The 17,236-nt window shown below is 39.3% G+C and overlaps 1 protein-coding gene across 1 annotated transcript in view; it reads right to left on the bottom strand.

The window, feature by feature from the left end:
• The window catches only part of gpr39 (G protein-coupled receptor 39), a 45,629-nt gene extending 30,577 nt beyond the window's left edge, over positions 1–15,052 (bottom strand). Inside the window, exon 1 of the mRNA XM_041807463.1 lies at positions 13,893–15,052. Coding sequence (XP_041663397.1) covers positions 13,893–14,676 — 784 coding nt within the window. The 5' untranslated portion in view covers positions 14,677–15,052. The remainder of the gene's footprint in view (positions 1–13,892) is intronic.
• Between the last annotated feature and the right edge of the window lie 2,184 nt (positions 15,053–17,236).

The raw sequence follows: 17,236 nt of genomic DNA, 5'->3' as shown, positions 1-17,236 counted from the left end.
CTTTGTTGGGATCTTATCAATGAAACTGTTTAAAACTGATATTTCATTTTCATGTGTGGGGCCTGAGGGGCTTGGATTTTTGGGGGGCCCTGAGAAAAAAAGGCTTGGAGCCACTGGAGTGTATGCAGCTTTATTATTCGAACTTTTCATTCACACTGTTTTCTCCGTCTATTCATCCTCACAGAGAGCTTCATGCGACAAAATGGTCTGCAAAAAGTCAAAGTTAACAGGCTAGAGGCTGCAGGTGGAAAACAGAATAAATATTCCTGGGGCTCCCTCTGACTTTGAAAACCTAAAATCTAAACTAATTAACCTTGTGTCCTGGACGTGATATGTGGCCATCTCAACAGGGATGTTTTCTGCTTTTAATTACTCTCTGAAGTCACGGAGCCTGGCATGGATTAAAAGTTACATGAAGGTAAAGTGCAGCGGTGATGGAACAGCTGCCACCTGAGAGAAAGATAACCAACTTTGGGAGTTTTGTTTTTACCTGAGCATGGGAGTGGAAGTGGACGCTCCAAAACTCAGAATCAATTTAAATTCAGACTGTGATTATATGTCAGCAGAGACAGATGCCTGTGTCTGAGGAGGAGACTGAAAGGCATCAACGGCAGCAGATGTGTCACGACCTCCACAGTTATATTCAGTAAATATTATAATATAAAGTCCCGCTGCCTCAGTTATTAATGAAGACTGAGCTGGTGTGAATTTTTAATGAGTGTGAAATATACTTAAAAGTATCTGATAAACTTTTCTTCGGTTAAGTTTCTTTCATAGAAGAAATGCAGCTCATACACATATAACAATAAAAACCATATAAGATCCAAAATAAGACAAAGAAACTTCTGGTTATTTTCTGGTATGAATTGGACAAAGGTCCTAATGGCTCCTGTTTGACGTCACCTATTTGACATAGTTGATATTTTGATGTGCCATTGCTTAGTCAGGTCAGGTATGGGAGCATAATTAGGCCAATTCATCACATCAACCTTGATCCTGAGACGGGTTTCTATTTCTGAATCAAATCCTGTCTTTCTTTTGAATCTAAAGAGACTGGTTGCCACCACTATTCCTGTGCTGGACTATGTTGATGTTTGATCTTAGAGTTTACATTACACTGTGTATCATCACTAACTTTAGCCAATAAGGACCCACAGCAACACAGGTGTCACGTGACCTTTAAAGGTTAACTCATGAAGTCGCTTGGTGAAACACACTGAGCTAGCTTTGGTGCCCTGCGTTTGGGTCCTACTTTTGTTTTTACTTTTGCTAATCCTCGTGAAAGGGGGCAAAATGGTGAAAAGTGGTTAAGAAGTGGCAAAAATAGGTAGAAAGTAACAAAAAACAGTTGCAAACATGGCCAGATGAAGTAGAAAATAGAAACTTGGGGTTTTGTGTTCAAAAACAGGAAAGATTGATTTTGACTTGTGCTGTAGATAGATACAAATGAAAATATAAATTATATCACTGGGCAATCAAGCCTGGAAAGTACATGTATTTTCCAATAATAGATAGTATAATAAATTAACCGTAAATGCCCAGTGTGACATACATGTAATATTTCATATCTTTGACATTACAGATAAGATTTTTTTTTTTTAAAGCCAGAAATGTGTTGTGTGTGGTCTATTCAGTCTGTGTTACACCCCTCATAATTTTCCTATGAGGAGAAATGGGTGTGGGCGTTAATGGGTTAAAGCCCTCACCCATCATTGTTTATTGCATGAACATGTGGGATGGTCTTATTTGTCTTCACATAGACTAAGACACTGCAGTATTCTTATCTACATGGCTATTCTTGGTCTTCTTCCTTCATATCTTCAGACCTACATCAGTCAGAAGAGAACAGGAACTTTTAATCTTTGGCCCCAGGATTTTTTTTGTTGTTGTTGTCAGTTCCAAAAGTCAGAAAAGAACTCGAAAAACATAAGTTTGCTGATCCCTCTGCCTGGAATGACCTGCAAAAACACTTCCAACTTACTGATCTGCTCTCATTGGATGTTGAAGAGAACGTTAAATGAATTGGAGACAGACACATCTGGTCGCAGATGCTTTGACCAACTTATAAATGTGGGTGATTGTGGTAATTATTTGCTGCTGAAATCTTTTAAAATCCATCACACAAATGTCTTTAAAAGGATTTTGGTTTACTTCACAATCTGAATTATATACTTTTTGAACAATGAAAAAACAAAAACAAAGTAAAACTGTCCTTGTTGAGTTGAAGTAAAGTCAGACCTTAGCTCCGACGAAACACCCCCAGGGTGGTACCAGACCACCACCCTAACAGTCAAACCAAGGGGAAACACTGCAAGGTCATCTTAAACAGAGGCAAATATAAACACTAGTTTCTCTAGTTTATCTCTAAACCTCCTTCCTTTCTTTATCATCTTCCTTGTCCTGCTATCACCTCACTGTCACCACCTTCACCTTCCTGGTCTTCTCCAATCATCATCATCATTACTACAACATCCCTTATTTCTATCATGACAATCATCATCATTATGTAACCATCCTCATCAGGATCACCACTCAACGTAACACCATGCAATCAGGTTCAAAATCGCATCCATGCAGCAGCACAGACACAATGATGATGTATCAGGCAATACATCTGTCTAGAGATGTGACTAATGGGTAAAAATGACTTTTTTAAATTGGTTGTAATACACCTGAATCAAAATTTCCAATCCTTTGAGGTCATCTGAGCACAAAGACTGTCTGATTCATGTGATGTTGCAAATACTAAATGCGTCATTAAAGGTGAGGATGAATGACTAAATGGAGACAAAATCCCTGCAAGAACAGAGTAAGACTTATAAATACTGAAGAAGCTTCATCAAACATATTTTAAAAATGAAGAAGAACCTTTTACTCAAAGTCAGATCTGTCAAAATGTCAGACTCTTATTTAAAGATAAAACAGTTTACAGGACCTCAGCGTGCATCCATCATTTGTCTTTCTCCTTCAGAAGCTGTGAGGTTGATTGAATGTCTGGGTGACTCTCACTGAGGCTGATTCATGTCTGTCCTCCGGTCAGGAGTTTAGTTATAGTCACAGTGATCAACACTGTTATGGAGGTTTATTTTATATTTACTCAGTGTGAAATACATCTTTTAGAGTTCAGCCTTCTGGAATTTAAAAGAAGAGCTAAGATTTCTTTATGCTGGTTTCAGGGATTGAAAACAAGCTATTCATCTTTTGTGTTCTGCAGCACTGTTGAAGAAACAAAAAGTAACTTTTCCACTTTAAAATAGTTTTGAAGTTGATCTAACAGCACAACTTTCAACAGGGAGAACTCCATTTAAATTTTTGCCCTTGCTTTAGTGCTCCACTACTAATAGATGGATACATCTTAAAAGCACAATCTATAGAATTTTTGTGTCTGCATTAATTAAAAAGGACTACTTTATGTTATATATGTTTTGGTCGAGTTCTTAAGTTATCTCAAATAATTTAAACTGTTTTGAAAACCAGAAAAATCCTCAATTTTGGAGCTGTAAGCTCAGTGTTTTGTTGTGATGATATGACTATTGTTGGAGTTGAAATCCTGGTCAGAGACTGCTACATAATAGTTTTTAACTGAGTTTGTCCTCAGTTCAAATCTTTTTTCAAAGATTCAAAGCCTTTTTCTACATTTTTTCTTCATATTTTGTTATTGTTTTGAATGAGAGCTCATTTGCTGTTGTTTTTACAGTGTGCTTAAGTGTAATGCACTGTCCATGGTGCTGAAATTTTTAAAAAGTAATCGGTATGGCCTTTTGGCTGGGCAGTAATACAGGGGTTAGCACTGTTGCCTCACAGAAAGGTTACTGGTTTGAATCCTGGTTGGACAGTGCCTTTGTGTATGCAGTTTGCAAATTCTCCCTGTGCATGCGTGGGTTCTCTCTGGGAACTTCAGCACGCTGTCCACAGTCCAAAGACATGTCTGTTAGTTTAGTACAGTGGTTCCCAAAGTTGAGGCTCAGAAGCCCTCGTGGGGTCACGAAGCACCAAGGTGGGTACGAGATGCTTTTCAAAATAAACAAAGAAAGGGATGTCACAGCAAAGTTTCAGGTGCAAGGCAACACCTCAACCACACCAGTGTTAATTTTGACAGCTATTTTTTAAATTTTAGTCACATTTTAGTTATTTCTACCCTTTTGAGTTTTAGTCTAGTTTTAGTCCATAAAAAGTCCTCACATTCTATACTTTTAGTCCAAGCATTTATTCTCTTGCCTAAATCTGGTACCAAATCATGGTAGTGTGTTCTCTGCACCCTGCCAAACCTGGGGTCCCTGCTTTCTACCGCTAAGAGGCAAAAGAGATACAGATGCTTTGTTTTCTGACAGATTTACCCACAGTGGAGAAATATCATGGATTTTTTATATCCGACGAAAACAAAATTACATTTTCGTCTAGTTTTAGTCATCGTGACGAAAACTAGACTAACTTTTTGTCAGTTTTAGTCGTCACACATCTGTCTTTGGCTAGTCTTAGCCTAGTATCGGTCATGGAAAAAAGGCTGTCGACAAAAATTTTTAGTCATAGTTTTAGTCAACGAAATTAACACTGCACCACACCTCTTTCTGAAATTCAAACCTCCCACTTTTGTTCTTGTAATCCACAACCCTCCCTCACACACCTTTACTCTATTTCTGTCTTCACTTCCACCCACAGGGCCCTAAAGGGAGTTCGTCCAGCTACGGCTAAGCTTCCCCAAACCATTGCTAGTAAACATGTGAAGAATAATTCCAAAGTCATCAACACATAGTCGTCAAATCATCTCCTGTTGATGGTGTGGTCCTTGCTGGTGAAATGTTAAAATAATTTCTAATAAAACCCATATGAAATGTTATGTTTGTTAGACTGGTGCGTTCCTTTGTGTTGTTCTTGTACCAAAGTTGACAAAGGCCTTGTGATTGTGCTCTATCATTTATAACATTATATGTTTCAGTGTTGATTTTGGAAGCTATCTTAAATCAAATCTTAAGTCTCAGATAACCTCTGGTTTAATTGGCGTCTCTAAATTTCCCATAGGTGTGAGTGTGACTGGTTGTTTGTCTCTGCCATTCCTGTGACTAACTGGTGACCAGTTCTTGGTGTACCCTGCCACTTGCTCAATGATACATGGGATTGGCTCCAGTGAATGAATGAATGGTAGTTCCTTTTGTTTGATTTTCTATTTTTGTAAAATAACATGCCTGTTTGTGCTTTCAGTGTTTGTTTGTTTGTTTAGTACACTCACTTTCTTGTCCTAATTAGTGACAATGTGTCTTAAAGATAGGACAAAGACACGAAAAAAAATTGAAATGTTCCCGTTGTCCTCTGACTTTAGGAGGTATCCTGTGTATTCTCCTATTCTAAAACACTTCAGTTTACATAACAAGGAATTACATGCCTGGGAGTATCTTAAGTGTTCAGGAGCATCTGTTTGCTATCAGCCTTGTGTTGATTTATCATTGTTACATACTGATGTGATATTCTTTAGAAGCTTATGTCTAGTGTCATACTGGGCATTTTGAAAGAGTTAGAAATTCTTGTCAGCTTCAAAATTGAAAACATAAACATAAAAGAGTGTGTTTTGTATTCAGCTGATTGCAGAGCTGAAAATAAATCCCCAACAGAGGCTCTATACACGACAAAACAAAGGAGATAATCACAGAGAAGTGTTTGCTTCACTGACCACACATCTCCATCTGCAGAGAATGATACCAATAGCATGAAAATGTGACGCTGAGATGTAAGAGCCCAGGAGATTCCAGAATAGTGAGTCAGACCTGATAATGTTTCTGTATTTGTTTGTATGCTCAGTGTTGACTGATTCATACAACATCATGGCAGACTTTACTCAAACAGAGAGTCTGAGGATGGCTGCTGATGGCACGGCAGTGAAGTTTTATAACATTTTTTTGGAGTAACAGATTTATTAATGCCTGTTTCTCCATGTGAAAAGAATTTTTTCAACTTTTACACCTTCCTTTTGTTTTCAAGTGCCCTCTTGTCCCTTAGAGCAGAATTACAATGAGATGGTGAAATCCTCCACTATGAAATGGGATGAACCTTTAAGTTCCTGGTGCAATCCTTCAAATGCGCCAGACAGTTTTGAAATCTTTACCAACATGAAGACAGTTTCAACATTTATTCAACCTTATAATACTCCAAACACACACTCTGGATGATTTTATCCAGGCCATGGGACCACACAAGTCATTAATAACAGATTTAAGCCATTAAATCCTGGTGCCAACAGTCTTATGATTCAAGAGTCTGCAGCCATGTTACAGAAGTTTAGGCAGAACAGACCAGACATACTCTCAGTCTCACTTTGTGGTAAACCTCCAGATCATTGTCCAGTCTTTTAAAAACATCACATCTGCATGTGCCCTGCTGTGCAGCAGACATCTGTTCTCTTGGGTTACAGATTTGTGATCACACTTAGAAAAAGGTCATCAGCTGCAGGTAAAAACTTGGATGTAGATGACTGTTATCACTGAGCTGCAGGTTTGCATTTCTCAGCATGCCGTCTTACTTAAGAAAAGTTTGTCTTCTTCAATTATAGAGGGATATTTTCAAAGCTCTTAAGATTGGCTGAGCATTTTGCTTTCAGTTGTTTTACATGGTACAGAAAGGATAAAAAAGTGGCATACATGAAGGTATTTGTCAGTGTAGACTAGAGATGCACTGCTTGTTAAAACTGGGGCCTATACCTATACTTACAATTTGAAATATCAGTTAAGTCAAGGCTATTCAATCAAAAAAATCTTTGTATAGAACTAATTCATAAGCAGTGTTATCCACTTTACAAAGAGGGCAGGTCTAGACAGCACCAAGCAATACTGAGCCAAGTTACAGTTTCAAGAAAAACTTGCCTTTACAGGGAAGAATTTATATTTCTCTCTGTGTTCACTTCTTCATAAATAAACCTGCAGTTTTAAATTTTACTCAGGGAAAACCACAATGACAAACTTTTATTGTGAATGATTTGTCAGCAATACCATGTTTATCATTGATTTAGCTTAGCGTATCTCTTTGCAGACTGTCTAATGTGACACAACTGAGCTGACTTCCTGCTAAACCCTAGGTTTACAGTTGAACGTAACTCAAGAAACAATATATCCTAGCAAAATGTCTCCAAACTACTCTAAGTGTAAACATTTAACATTAAATATATGGCTTATTCTTAATAAAATATCTCTCTGTTAACCGGTAATACATGTAACATCTTTCAAACATTGTGCAAATGAAGAATAAAAACATTGATGTCAGTTAACAAATGCTAGACACTGAGGTCCTTATAAGATGCTTATTAACATTATTATGTTTTTTAAGACTATATAAGCATCAAAATTGTCATTGTAACATAGTTAATATCAGACTATAAGACACTTTTAAGAACTTGTAAGAAACTTAACCTGCCCACTGTGTCTTTGTCCTGTTTGCTTTATTAATATCAAAATATACTTCATTGCTCATCTATTATTAAACTAGGCACTTGTTAACAGTTAATTATGCTTTTTGCAGCTACCAGATCTAAAGTGAGAACAATGCCTTATTAAGGCTGATAAATCTTTCTTTGTGCATTATTATGCCTTTAATAAACAGTTAACTATGCTTTTTGTTCATGTAGTGTTCATTCCAGGTGTGGAAGTTGTGAAAATCATTGTTAACCGTTAATAAATGCGTAATAAAATATTTATTGGCCTTAGTAAGGCCTTGGTCTCGCCTTAGATCCGGTAGCTGCAAAAAGCATAGTTAACTGTTTATTAAAGCTTAGTGCTGCTTTGCCTGGTCACAGTTTGTTGAGAGCCCAGCGCTGCAGCTCTTCATCATACAACAGCTTAAACAACAGTTTAAAGGTCTATTTTAACTTTTGACTTTCCTTTCTAAGTCCACAGTGAGTCAAAGATCCAGGCTGTGTTGTTAAATGAGGTCAGAAGCTGCTGTAAACTAGCTGCAAACACTCACCAGTACGGCAGCCAAAGCTAAGCTACCTCAATGCTAAACACACGAGGCCATTGGCCCTGAAAATCCAAGAGAACGGGCCCTCCTCAGTTGTATTTAGCACGAGTATTTACTCATTTCAACCTTTCACAACTTCCCTGTTTCATTCTGTCATTTCTGCAACATTTTTTTTGCCACTCTTAATCCATTTTTGATCATTTTGCTACTTTTAAACATTCTTTTGCCACTCTTTAACCCCCTTTTTGAGAATTCCCTGTCCTTGTTTATCACTTTATCTGGCCATTTTTGCAACATTTCTGCCAGTCTTACCTTTTTTTTTTTAATATTCAGTAATAATGTCTGACAACTTAGTTTTGTAAAAACAGATTTCTAAAACTAATTCAATATTAATTGTTTTGGTGTTGATTTAACAGCTTCAGACAGCCTAAATATTCTCTTAAAACCATATCTTCTTTCCCTCCATTTCTGAATTTAATGATCTTCTGAGCTTTGGGGAAGCTTTGGGGGGCCTGATATGGCCACCAGTTAATGATCAGGGCATTACAGTGTGCTAGATGTCACCATTAATTATTGGTTAGACAAAACAGATAAGTGTCTGCTACTGTTCTTCCCAATGTTTGTTATCAGGGTCGATATCAGCTGATACCAGCATTAGACCACTGCATTGATACATCTCTAATGTTGACTTAAGTGCCCATTTTTACTTCTTGAACGCATTTTAAATATTTTCACAGTCCACCACCGACATTTTAGTTCCCTTTATTTTGTTAATGAAAACTAAATAGATATCTATTCTGAGATCTTACTAACAAAGATCTATCTTAGCTATTTATCGCCTCATTTTTGTGATTGAAAAAAGCCATCCACAACCTTTTTTGTCATATTTTTTTGTAGAAAGAATGCACATTGCATACAGCCAAATTATCACTTTATACAAAGTTTTGTGCCATCCTCCCGGGTGAAGTCTCCAGGAAAAGTTTGGGTGAGTGAGAGAATGCAGCAAGTGGGAGGGGAGAGCAACATTTATAACCTGAATGGCCTCAGTTAAACCATTATGCCTCCTTTTAAAGAAGCCTCCAGCAAGAAGTCATTGATAATAAAGTTTTACTTAAAAGGTAGCCCCACTCATCATTGATTAGTACATCACTTAAATACTGCAGTTGCACTAAAGCCTTCCCAACAGTTCCCTTTCCTAATCCTTTACTCCGTAACCTCTACTAGCTGCTACATCAAACAGTAGAGGGGAAACACAGCCAGTGATCTTTAAAGCTTCCTCCTTCAGTCTGTGATTTATGTCCCGAGTGTCCTGCTTGTTGTCAGCCTTTGTGTTTATTCATGTGCTCTCTCTCTCTCTCTGACTGCTCTGCTGCCTGACAGAGAGACTCGGGGAGTTTGTCTGCAGCATGTTTCTGTGATTCTCTGGTCTGATTTCATTTCAGCTTCTGCAGGGTCACACAGCAGCATCCTATGACATCTCAGAGCCACTCCTTCCTCATGTCCAGAAGTCCACTGGACCGGGACAGTTTCCATGTTGTCAGGATCTTCAGCCCAGTGCTCAAACAAAATATGTCTGACATAGAGAGCTATCGGCAGCTTTGGAATAGTTTGCACACCTGGCTGCTTGGAGAGAACATCCTATTCCTTTTTTATAAGGTGTCATTTGGGTTCAACTTACCTATTTTCTAGTTTTGTGGTAACTTTACAGCCACTTTTCTGCTTGTTTGTTTTGTTGGGGTTTAGGAGAGGGCCTTTTTTCCATGCCTGTTGGGTTTCAATATGAACATGGGGCTCTTTGACTCTTTGTTTAAAGCTGTCATATTTACACCCCAGGGACAATTCACCTTTACTATGAACATAGCAGCAGCATAAGGGGGGACAAGGTGCCGTCTTTGGAGGTAGTAACAGTTCATGCAAGTCTTAGTGGTAGTAGAGCGTATGAGCTCCCAGTCTAGTTTTAGTCTTTAAAAAGTCCTCACATTTTAGACTTTACCTTTAGTCCAAGCATTTATTTTCTTGCCTAAATAGGGTACCAAATCATGGTAGTGTGTTCTCTGCACTCTGCCAAACCTGGGAACCCTGCTTTCTACCGCTAAGAGGCAAAAGAGATACAGATGCTTTGTCTTTTTTTTTTTTTTTTTTTTGTTTTGTTTTGTTTGTTTTTTGACAGATTTACCCACACTGGAGAAATATCATGGATTTTGAATGTTCGACAAAAACTACATTACATTTTTTTGTCTAGTTTTAGTCATCTTGACAAAAACTAAACTTACTTTTTGTCAGTTTTAGTCATCAAGGATTTATTTTTGTTAGTCTTAGTCTAGATTTTGTCATGGAAAAAAAGGCTGTCGACAAAAATTTTTAGTCATAGTTTTAGTCGGCGAAATTAACATTGCTCACAGCAAGAATTGCAGAGTTTGCATGTTCTCCCTGTACATGTGTGGGTTCTTACCAGGTTTTCCAGCTTCCTCCTACAGACCAAAGACATGCTCATTAGCTGGACTGGCAACCCTAAATTGGCAGTAGGTGTGAGGGTGCCTGGTTGTTTGTCTCTACATGTCAGTCCTGCAACTGACTGCCAACCTGTCCAGGGTGATTTGCTCCAGCCCCCTGTGACCCCAAATGGGATAAGCAGTGCAGAAAATGAATGGATGGATGAAGCCAGTGGAGCTAGGCAAAAACATCCTAAAATTCAAATCATCTTATTTTTCCCTCCATTTCAATGAATTGTATTACATTGCAGTATGACACGATTAAAAGAGATAATTCATTTAAATGCATATTCAGGTGTTCCAACCCTCCTTCTGTCCGGTTTTTGTTCTGTTTTTTGTTGTGTTTCTTCTCTGTTCTCTCCCTATATCTCTTCAGCAGAGCATGTTTGTGGCAGGGGGCCTGGCTGGCCTCTCCTGCTGCAGCAGATGAGGTACACCTGTCTTCAATCAGCATTTCTCTGCAGACAGAAAAGCCAGAGGTCCATCCAAAAAGTCATTACTCCCTAAGTCCTTTCCTATCCACTTTTCCTTAACCCAGTTGAAAACGTCACAGGGTCAAGGAAAGGTGGGAGGAAGAGGATGGGAGAGGAGAACCGCAGTGATTAAGGAATTTGACTCCCCGTACCCTGAGTGGCTGTTACGGTTGTGACGTGGGTTGACTTCGTAAAAACTACAGTTTAACTTTGATGGACTACAGAATGCGTGTCTATCATCTGGCAACATTTCCAACAGTCAGTACGAGTAGATGAATAAAATAAGGTCCTTATGTTTTGCTGGGGTATCAATTAAATCTGTTTCGCTTTATTTTCCACCCATACATTTAACTTTATTTCTCTCTCGTTTCTGTTAATTATTTAACTCTACTGTGGTTCTGTCTTTCTTTCCGCTCGTTGTGTGGGAAGCACTATAAACCACTAATCAAAAACACCTGATTACAGGTTTTCCTTGTCTTACTTTGGTAATCATGATGACACTGATTATAATATGGTTGTTATACTGATCATTTGTTTAGATGAATGGTCAACAGGTGCTTCACTTCAAATGAAGTCGACACAAAGAATTGTGGGTCTTTCCTTTCGTAAAGAACGGCCCAGTGTTTACCAGGCTCAAGGAGATAATAGAGGAAGTAATGAGGCTTCTTTCCTATTATCTGGTGAATTCAAAGGGCTCTTACCATGGCTGACACCAAAATAAATTCTGGATGTTTCACTCAGTCAGGAACCTTCTTAAGCAAACCACTTACTTTGTCTGTTATTACAGACATAAAACTGTTTGTACCTCATTGCTGTTGATGATGGGGTACTGTCTGAGCAGTTTTCTGATAATGGATCAGTTATCTCTTGTGTGTGCTCTACAAAGTATTCCTTGGCAGGAATTTTACCCGTGATACTGGTTTACCTCCCACCTCTGGTAGCATGAGGAAAAAGGAAACCATTTAAGCCTAGCTGAGCAAAACTTGAGCTTGCAGACTGGATAATTCCTAGATCCAGTGAAATTAAATGAATGAAAGGAACTAATATTCAAAACTTCCTATACTGAACAGTTTAAGTCAGGTATAGCCATGTTTACTTCAGGCCTGTATTATCACATTTAAGCTGGACAGCATGGGAGGAATGATGTCTTTTTGTGCACAGCAACTCTAAAAGATGTTTAATCATTCAGTCAGTTCAGGAACACACCTTAAACAAAAGCGGTTTGTGTATGTGTGAGTATCTTTGGGTTCAATCAATCATTGAGTGGTCACAACATCCGAAACTCAGCCTGGATGTGTCTCTCTTAACTTCCACTCATGGCTCAGACTCCACATGTTGTAAACAGAAGAAGAGCCTGTCTGACACGTCTGCACATCCCAGGCAGTGAGGTAGAAAACATCTCACAGACAGACAAACTTCTGTCAACACCTTCTAGGGACTGTCACTCTTAAGGGGTCGTTTCCAACGCACATATTTCAGATTGGGTGTGTGGCAGCTGCGTCTCATCTGCATCACAGTTTGATTTTCATCTTAGCATGCAAGTCAGGGCTTTGAAGAGAATCTAGAGAAAAAAAGGTTGACTACTTTTCCCACAGGCATCGCACTTCTCTCAGACAAAATAGAAAAATGATAGAGAGCAGTATTTACCTTGTTTTAGCTGATATGTAAGTCCACAACAGCAGTAACTATGTTTGATTTTGTTTCTTGATGACACCGATGAAGGCCACAAGTCAATAAAGTTTGTCTCTAAACTACAAATGTAGGTGGAGTTTCTGAGTTTTGATGAAGTGTTTATTTTATTTTGTGCTGCTCGCTTGTGTTAGCATCATAGCTCATCTTTAGTACTGACATCTCAACAGGTGAGGTTTATGTGATGCCATTGTACTTTGTTGCTTTTCTACTAAGGTGACCAAACATCCTGTTTCCCAGGACATGTCCTGTTTTCACGTCCTGTCCTGGCCGTCCTGGTTGTTTTTTTATAAAGTGATGAAAATGTCCTGGTTTTCACTGTTTTTCACTAAATTGATGCGTCACTGAAAGATATTCTATTTGTGCAACACAACTTCAAAGACACTTCTTGAAAAGACTTTCATGCTTATTTGTGAAGCAACAAAAAACTGCGGGGAAAGATCAGCTCCACAGCAAAATATAGATTAGCAAACAAGAAGGATGAGGAAGAAAAACAGGATGAAGAGGAAAATGAGGATGAAGAAGAAAACTAAAGATATAGATAGTTTTTGTTAGTTTTTGTAAGTTTTTGAGAGCTATTTTTATTGAAGTTGGATTGCTAATATAGCAGAGGTATTTTTTAGTTGTTGTATTTTTCTAATACAGAAGAGACATTATTTCTATCATTATTTCATTCGTTATTTTTGAAACTTGTCATAATAAAACATGTTGAGTAACCTCTGAGAAGCCTATCTGAATTTGTGTCTTCGGTTATAGATAGTATTTGGTAATATAACAATTTTCTTTCCATACAGAGGAGGCATACTTTAAATGAATTGAAATTATAAGGCATCTTTGAGTAAACTTCTAGTATCATTTGAGTATCTCATTGCCGGGCTGAGTGTCCTGGTTTTCAGTAATCAAAATATGGTCACCCTATTTTCTACAAAACGGTCAGATATTTCCAAAGTCCTTCAAATTGGGTCTGCAACTGCAAGATGCTTTGGCTCCACCTAGCCACCTACTGCTAATGTAACAGTGTGAAAGTAAAAGACCAACCTGAATCTAGCTAGATTAAAGATGCTGAGCCAAAGCATGGTGGAAGGAGCTATGATAACCGATCTCTATAGTTAGAGCCGGTGCATCAACTGATTCATGTCACATTTTTACCGATCCAGGCCTCCACAGGCTGATGCACCTGGATCTTTGACATACAGATCAGTTTTATTGCTATAGCACTGACATTTTAAAACCTGTTATTTCGACAGCCCTAGCTGGAACAGGTATTCTTTCTTTAAATATTAAAATAATAACTTACCTAGAAATATGATGGTCTGCTTCCTGGCCATCTTCGCCTTTTGATTTTCGTGTATCGGTACTCGTACAGGTCGGTTGATGACGTCATCTATGGATCCTAAAGGTCTGCGGAGAACTAGGATCATGGCCCTGCACATGAAGGCCACACAGATCAACACGATCATGTAGATAAGAAACGCCATGAAGATGCTGACCCTGTACATCACCCAGTGCTCCCTCAGGTTGGTGCAGAAGGTCAGATTCTGCACTGGCGTTTCCGCCAGGTAGGGGATGTGCCCCTGCGTTCCCGTTGCAATCAGCAAAGGCAAGGCGATGAGGAAGGATGCCAGCCAGGCGAACGTGATGAGCCCGGTGGTTCGTCTTCCTCCTAGAGCTTTGAACTGAAATGGGTGGCAGATCGCCGTGTAGCGCTCAAAGCTTAGCGTGGCCACATTCAGGATGGTGGCGTAGCTGCAAGCCTCAAACAGGAAGTTGTAGATCTTACAGGGGGCATTGCCCGAAGCTGATGTGAACGGGAACCAGGTGGCGCTGTAGAGCTCCACAGGCATCCCGATGATGAGGACCAACAAGTCAGAGCATGCTAAGCTAACCATGTGGTCCGTCACATTCTTCTGCAGGTAACCGTTACGCTTCAGAATCTGTGTTACTCTGATCGTGACCGAATTTCCCACAATCCCCGTCAGCAGGATGAGGCTGTAAAAGACAGTGAGGAAGATTTTTACCGGGTAGTTGGGTTCAAGCTCATGCCAGTCCTTCTCATCTGCTATCTCCATGTCCTCGCTCATGGTCACAGAGTGGTGAGCTCAGATTTTCAGCTATTGATTTTTTCTTTGTGCTTATCAGTTCTGCAGGGCGAGTCTCTGACAAGAGCAAAGATCCTCAGGTGAGCCAGTCTCCAAGATAACGGCTCGATGAAGACTTTCTTTGTCCTGAACGGTGCTTTAGTCTTCAATGAGAGGGTCTCAAAGGATGGGAAACTCGAATCACAGGAGGTTTATCAATTCATTTCACTCCACAGCTGAAAATGTAACTCTTTAGAACTTTCTACCCTCCTCTCAGTGCTCAGTGTCTTGCGTACGAAAGTCCGTTGTTTTGCTCAAAGTCTGCTCCATTCTTGTTGATTGTGTTAGATCCCAGAAAGTCCATGCAGCTCAGAGTGAAGACGTGGTTTCACTTCAGTCTGAGCAAAGTGTAAGTCACCACTCGACTGAGTCCGATTTCCTCCTCCCACCTCAGCGGGCAGGGCGGTTAATCATTAATCAGTCCAAACAGGCCGCATAAGTGCTGTGGTTTCATGTTTTATCACTAGCACTAAAGGGGCCTCCCGTCAAACAAACATTTAGTTTTTGTCTCGAGGAGATGAGTAATAAAGTCAAATCAACTCAGACCGTGCTGCAGCTTCAATACTGATGGAGAAAAAAAGGTTGGATTCAATGAAACTGGTTGGGAATTAAAATGAAAAAGTTTGCTTAAAGACAAAACCTGAAATGGAAATTCACTCCTCAAATACAGAGGAGAATAAGCACTGTGGAAATGAGACAAAAAAAATATTTAGTGAGGTAGAGAAGACAAAATTTTCAAAGTTTGAAAAGGTATGGCCTTTTCAAATAAAAGTTTAGAGTTAAATTGAGCTCTAAGAAGTTGAAAAGTTCAAATGCATTGATAGAAACCAGGCGTGTCAGTGTGGGAGAGGCAGATATCTTAGTTTATATCACACTGCCTGCCAGTGCTGGAGACTTTTACGCCCAAGAATTCAAGAAGCATGGGGTGCCAGAAACCGACTTGTTATGTCCATGGACTCCATGAACCAAGGCTGTTGTCCTCAAAGTGGGTGACCCCGGTTCACTTCAGGTCCAAGGTTCCTTTTTTATGTATGATGTTACCCGCTCTCTTTTTCTCTCCTCAGTTTCCAGCTCTGTTCATTGAACTAGCTGACTAAAGACACAAACAGAACATCATAGCCTTTTTAGATGTTTTTACAGAATTCAGAAAAAAACATTTTTAGAGAGAAAACAGTCAACTTATCAGAGGAGAAAGATATTTTTCTCTTGAAGCTTCAACATGCAAAATCTTTGCACTTATTAAAGTAATCAGAACATAACCCAGCCTCCTACATGTTTCACAGTAGGTACAGACTTCTGTGTCTCATTTTTGTGCCTGTGCACGTAGAGCTGATGTGACTCTCCAAAAAGCTCCAGTTTTGTCTCCTCTGTTTCAAGGACATTCTCCCAGAAGCTTTGTAGCTTGTCAATATGCATTTTAGCAAATTCCAGTCTGGCTTTTTTTTTAATTGCTTCTTCCTCAGCTGTCTTCCATTAAGTCCACTTTGGCTCAAACAGCGATGAATAGTGCATTCTGACACTGATGCACCTTGACCTTGGAGTTCACCTCTAATCTCTTTGGAAGTTTTGGGCTCTTTGGTTACAGTCGTAATATTCACCGCATCAATTTTACTCTGTGGCCACATCCAGAGAGGTTGGCTACAGTCCCGTGGACCTTAAACTTCCAAATAATATGTGCAACTGTAGTCACAGGGACATCAAGCTGCTTGGAGATGGTCGTATAGCCTTTACCTTTAACATGCTAGTCTACAATGTTCTTTCCAATCTCCTGAGACAACTGTCTCCTGCTTTCTGTAGCCCATGTTCAGTGTGGTACACACCATGATACCAAACAGCACACCTGTGATGCTAATTACAGGACACACCTTAGTTTAAAATGTCCCCAAGGTCAAATAATTTTCAATCTTTTCTAGGAGTACCATAAATTTTGTCCAGGCCAGTTTTTTTAGTTTGGTTTTATATGTTTGTATGCTGAACCACAACTCAAAAGTAATGTCTGATTTCATTAGTTAATTTTCAGTTGATTTTTATCTATTATGACTTTTGTCAGTTTCAAGATATTTCAGTGACCACTGTGGGTTTTTCTTTCTTTAACGGAAAGGTACCAACAATTTTGTCCATGTGTGTACAAATCACTTTAAATTGAGTGAGTGTGAGAGTTATTGCTACAGACTCTCCTTCAGTTGTAGTAGTTTGAACTGGCAGGTGTGTGTTCCCTCTCGTCATAAATCTTCGGTCTGAACTAGTCTTATAGGCTATGGTGTTTATGATGCGTCCGAGGCAAGCGGCAACTTCCGGTCCTGAAAAATGAAGCCAATGCGGAAGTGCAAAAAATTGCTATACCGCAAGTGTCCACTTGAGGCTGGCAGCAGGAACACCAGAAGTCCCGTCTGGACACATGTTAAGCAGCTGGTTTTGACCCTAGAAATAAACTGGTTTACAGCCTGGTTCAAAACACCAAACGTGTCTCATTAGCTGAGTCTTATTGTGCTCCCACTGTATG

The sequence above is a fragment of the Cheilinus undulatus genome, linkage group 15, assembly GCF_018320785.1.
Source record: "Cheilinus undulatus linkage group 15, ASM1832078v1, whole genome shotgun sequence".
NCBI lineage: Eukaryota > Metazoa > Chordata > Actinopteri > Labriformes > Labridae > Cheilinus > Cheilinus undulatus.
This window is presented reverse-complemented; position numbering and strand designations above follow the sequence as displayed.